At 36.8% G+C, this 5,487-nt stretch overlaps 1 protein-coding gene across 1 annotated transcript; it reads right to left on the bottom strand.

The window, feature by feature from the left end:
• Window positions 1-719: 719 nt before the first annotated feature.
• On the bottom strand, window positions 720-4,272 carry CER1 (cerberus 1, DAN family BMP antagonist). The gene is made up of 2 exons (XM_023943457.2): window positions 3,632-4,272; window positions 720-2,748 (listed from the first exon to the last, which is right to left on the bottom strand). Exons 1-2 carry the CDS (start codon window positions 4,151-4,153, stop codon window positions 2,455-2,457), a joined length of 816 nt encoding a protein of 271 aa, XP_023799225.1. The 5' UTR covers window positions 4,154-4,272; the 3' UTR covers window positions 720-2,454.
• Window positions 4,273-5,487: the final 1,215 nt, after the last annotated feature.

Genomic DNA, 5,487 nt, shown 5'->3' with positions numbered 1-5,487 from the left:
CCCATCACCTTTCTGATCCACAACGTTCTGCTTGTTGAGGCCATCATCATTATGCACAGAGAGCAAAATCCTGTCAAGCCCTCGATAAAACATATTCCTAATATGGATTTTTTAAATGCTGAGTTATCTGATCCAATTAACGCATTGATTGATTTTGCAAAATACTGTGCTAATTACATGCAACCAGTCATTGCTGGGTTAATTAAACATGCATCCAAGAAACCTACAGCACTAATCTAATTAGCAATTACCACAGCTGTCATTACCTCTTTTCACCTACTTTAAAGCTGTGCAAATTGACACTAAGAATCTCGTCCTGCAAACTCCTTACATGAATAGCTTTCTTTGACTCCAGTAATGCTTCAGCACAGAGAAGAAGCTTTAAAAATTAGGCTGAAGACTTCGCAGTCCACAATATAGTTTAAGTTCAGACATCCTCATGATAAACTCATAGCATAGCCGTCAGTTTTGTCAAAATTACAAGATTGGAAGATTTTTCTTTTTAATTGATATGTGATCATACTGGGAGTGTCCTAGCTTCAAGTGGTTGCTTGCAAGTATCAAACCTAAAAACATACTTGCATTTCAGTAAACAAAAACAATAAAAAATGTGGATGAACTTCTTATATATTCAGACAGCTTTAAAACATGTGTCAAACTCTGAGTAAAATGTCTCCGAACACTTGGCTTTTTCAGATTTAAAAAAAAATACATCAATAAAGAGAAAAAACTTGAGAACTTTAATGCTGTGAGTGCTTTTCTTTTTTAGGCTTAATTAAAAATGGACACCAATTTTAAAACACAATACAGGCATGATAAGACCTTGATAGGTAGTTACTCAGATGGCATCATTTTATATATATGCCATAGCATATAAACAACCATGTATAGTTTTCACATCAGTCCTTCATGTAAAAGAGTGAAGACTTTTCTTGAGTTTTAGTACACAATTTTTATTATTTAAAAACAGTTTTATATGTAGTAAAAGGTAACTATATACTAATCTTCTATTCATTCACTGCAAGTGGCCTGAAGAAGCAAACAGCTTCACACCCAGTATCAGAATGTAATTCAGACGCAAATTTTTGTAAATATTCAACATGGATCTTGTATTTCAAAGCCATGCTGCATGTATTTTCTGAAAGAATATTAAGATACTTCTAATCCCATTGCAGTTCAAATACAAAGAGTCATTTACCCAGCCCTTGAATTGACATTGAATAAGCTAAGTCAACAGTGATTTCCAGTACCCTAAAAAAGAGCTTTGATAGTTTAACTACAGTGGCCCAGAGCAGATCTGAGAGCAGATTCCCAGAGGACTGAAAAAACTGGCATAGAAATATGCTGAGCTCTGTTGCTGGAAGCTGATCTCTGTCTGGTGTACCAGGTCTGCAAGAGAAATCCAGGGAGAAGCAGCTGGAGAGAGCTGGAAAGCCAGCAGTTCAGCTAATCGTTAGTCACTGGTGCTGTGTTGCCTATCACAAGACTCCAATGCTTCCTAGCAGGGCTCTCTCAGCTGTTCCTGTAAAGTTGTTAAGGTACTGCTATATGATAAAGTCTTTCTCAGATCTTCTGTTGCACAAATGCCTTTCCTGCTTTAGTTCAAGCATTGAGAACACAATTTAAACTTTATCTTAGATTCTCTGACAATGTTAAAATTCACTGGACTGGAAAATGTGCATTGTCTTTCCACAGTGAATTTAAATAATAACATCAGTGTATTCATCTATGAGGTTTTCTGTAGGAGTATGGATTTATATTTTTTTTTCTCCTTCTGCAGTTGAGCACTTTGAGTAAAAATAAAAGTACAGAGCAAATGCAGACATGTGGAAAAGAGAGCACACAGTTTCTATGGCAAAATAACCCTTTGCCATTATCTATTGGTGTAAATTGTGTGGTATATTAGTTTTCAATGAGAACTGAGCTCCAAGTGGGATCAATCAGTATGACATTAACTAGTCACAGCTTCCTATGTACATAATGTTCATTTATGTTTTACACTCTACAGCCATTATCTTGATGTAAAAGTAGACCTGTTTTTGTAGAGAACAGACTAAAATCTCATCTTTGTTGCCAATAGAGCTACAAATTGGCACTCCCTGCAAGCAAAGGCAGTGAAAACAAGTTAACATTTGGGTTTTGCACAGAAAAAATCATGTTATTTCACACTTTGTTTACTAGCATTCTAGAAACAGTGATAGGAAGGGTAGTAATTTTTTTAAGTTTTCCCCTGTTAAAGTAAGACCTTTACACATAAGCTCAATAATTTTACCTCCTTTTCCTTAACAGCTGCAGGGAAACATTTATTATACTTTAGGTAAAGTTATTGTTGAAACGGAGATCATGTCAAAAGTCTACATTTTTAATGTTTTTTTGTACAAGGATGATGACAACTTGTTTGAATTTTTTCGTTGGCAAATTCTTATGATTAAATTAAGAAGTACTTTCCACAGGTTAATTGTGCTCATGTACATTTTCATGCAAGTCTGACAGTAGAGATCCAGTCATAGGGTCTTTAATCTTCAGAGTTTCACATTTGCACTCTTCTACAATCATGATTTCTTTGACCACTGGAACAGAATCAGTGCAGTTGAGATCCAGGCGCTTCATGGAGAACTTGCTGGGCAAGCAGTGAGAACAAAAGGTATAAAGATGATCTTCTGAACCAGGAACATGAAAAGAACTACATTTTCCAAAACACAGGTTATTCTGTATTGTCACCTTCTCACAGCTGTTATGAGTAACACCCTGAAACAGAAAGCAATGTTAATGTTTCTGATGCAGAAATGGCCCATGGACTTTGCTAGAAGGCATAAATGAAAAAAAAAGGAAAAACAAAAACCAGTGCACTTTTTTCTTCTCAGAACAAACAGTACAGGTTTCTAGACAACATCTGTATGCATGTATGTATGTATGTCTGTGTGAAATAACTAGTTCTGGATGTGAAAAGACATGGTCCTTGACAGATTGTGATTACAGAAACACTGAGAATAGATGGTGATTTACAAGGAATGCAGCACTTTTACCTATACTGTTTGCTTGTCTTGATGTTACAATGTGACAGAATGACATCATCTATGTATGGGACAATTTACCAGTTCTCCAAAATTCTCAGCACAGAATTAGACATAAGCATCAGTTTTCTAATTAATACAGGAGAAAACAATCTTTGCTTAGCTGTGAGAAAACAACCAGCTTTTCCTGTCAATACTTGTCCTGAGAGGCTGTATATGCACACACACACACACGTGTGTGTGTATACACATACTTATCTATACATATATATAGAGAGAGAAGATCATAATTCAAATCTACAAACAGTTGAAATGTATATTCATTGAATGGATAATTACTCATAATTTCCCTGCCTGCTTAGACTATGTCTGAATATCAATGCATAAAAATAATAAATAACTCTATAAAAATTGAGTCTGTGGCTTTCCAGTGCTGCAAATTAGCAGTTTGCCTCATCAGACTAAAACTTTTTCATTAGCGTCTTTCAGCCACTTATCGTGAGCAAGTGTTCTGAAACCCTTTGACTAAGCCACTTGAATAACCCATGTCCCTTTAGTTGCTGATTACAAGAGACAGGGGAAAGGCCTGTTTGTTGATCTTGGATACTTGTTCTTACCTGGGCAAAAGGCAGGGTTCTGCAGTTTTCTTGGTGCATTTCATTGGTCTTGATTGGCAGAACAACCTCTTCAGATGCTGAATTTTTCATGAAATGTTCCCAGAATTTCTTGGCATCTTTTCTGTAGGAAAATTCAGACTCTCTCTTGCTGGAATAATGGGGTGGAGAGAAGTTTTCCACAGGAGGGATCTCTCTGGGTGCAACCCAGGTACTCGGATTTTGGTCTGCGTGGAGTCTCGCATTGGGAAGTATGAATCTGGACATTTTTTTCTCCTCTTTCTTCTCAATTCCAGATGCTGTCTGTGGAATTGATACAAAAAAGCTTGGTACTTTCAGTGTCTCTTCAACTCCTGCTGGGTTCTCACTTACCAGCTCAGGAGAACTTTGACTTTTAAACAGATTTTTGTCCAGGTAGAGAAAGTGCTGAAATGGCCTTCTGCTATTCCTTTGCTGTGAATTTCTCTGTAGCTCTGTGGCTCCAAGACATGAGAGCACTAACATTTGAAGGAAAAACAGCGACATGATCCTGGAAAGGGCAACCAAGTAGATCTGCTGCTATTGCAGTGCATGTAGTATGCTGGCTTTATACAAGAACCTACAGTCAGATTATAGCAGAGGAGAGGAGGGCTCAGGGGAGACCCTGGTGGGGTCTAATTGCATTCATTTACTGTAGATTACAATTATGATAGGGAAGTTTGTGCTAATGAAACTCTGTTTTCAATCTGAGTTATGTGTATTAGAAGCGCCTATCTAAAATCTAGTATCCCAGGATGTTGTGGAGGACAGAAGGAGTCAACAGGAGGAAATGTTTGGATAAGGTGTCTAGTTTAGGCTGAGGATTTAGGTAAACATTTGAGGTTGTGTATTAGAATGTTCAATGTGGTCTTCATTGTTTATTTTGACTTTCCATTCCATACAGCCAGAGACTGTCAAAACAGGGAGTGTTATTTCATTACAATAGGAAAAGGCAAGCTGATTAAAGTTTGCTGAAACAGTAAGTTCAATCTAGAGACTGTGTTTTTAAAAGTTAAGTCTAACTTGGACTTTGAGATTTGGGATATGACCCAAGGTGTGCATGACTAGCAGACTGCTGCTCAGACAGTCAGAAGAATCTGTCAGGAGGCACTAGCCGTTGTTTCATCTCCCTCACAGCAGGTTTGCAGCTGCTGGAGTGCAGACATGTCACCAGCACAGAGCAGAAGGTCTCAAGTGAAGAAACTCTACTTCCTGGGTTTTCAAAGATTATCTAACAGTGCCATATCCTGTTCAGGCACCAAAGCCACTCCAGGCATCCTATAAAGTGATAATAATGATAAAAGAACATTTAAGTAAAATGTGTTGAAAAAGATACATTTATGATTCTGGCTATCAAAGTCTCAACAGCAATACCTAAAGACTACTATGCACCTTAAAACAGAGGCATCTCTTGCAAAATTTCTATGTTATGCAACATGTAAGAAAAAATAATCTGCTAGAACAGCACATAAAGAAAAGCTTTGGGAAAAGGAAAAGTTATTTTCAACAAATATTGCAAACAGTAATCCTAATATTAAAATACAAAAAAGAAATTCTGCTTCAGATAATTTGCCATTTAGGTACTCCACACACTTCTGTTTCTGCAAAGTTTGTATTATTATTGAAAAATTAAGTTGTGCTTACCAGATGTATGATGTTACTTGACCTTAATTTCCAGGGAATTTATTTATTGCCTAGAGCTGCAGGTTGAATCCTCATATCATTTCTGTGTTCACCAAAAAAATTGAACTGAAGCAGTTGACTTTTGTAACTAAAATACCTTGTATCTGATTTGTATTGGTAACAGTCACTCAAAAGTATTCAGCAATGACAAGAACATT

Source organism: Cyanistes caeruleus, chromosome Z (genome assembly GCF_971803275.1).
Source record: "Cyanistes caeruleus chromosome Z, bCyaCae1.hap1.1, whole genome shotgun sequence".
Lineage (NCBI taxonomy): Eukaryota > Metazoa > Chordata > Aves > Passeriformes > Paridae > Cyanistes > Cyanistes caeruleus.
The sequence above is the reverse complement of the archived record's forward strand: the minus strand, read 5'-3'. Positions and strand labels throughout refer to the sequence as shown.

Coding starts and splice junctions, on each gene's coding strand:
- CER1 (XM_023943457.2), bottom strand. CDS start 4,153: ATGTCGCTGTTTTTCCTTCAAATGTTAGTGCTCTCATGTCTTGGAGCC. Junction 2,749..3,631: donor GAACCCTGCCTTTTGCCCAG/GTAAGAACAAGT, acceptor TTTCTGTTTCAG/GGTGTTACTCATAACAGCTG.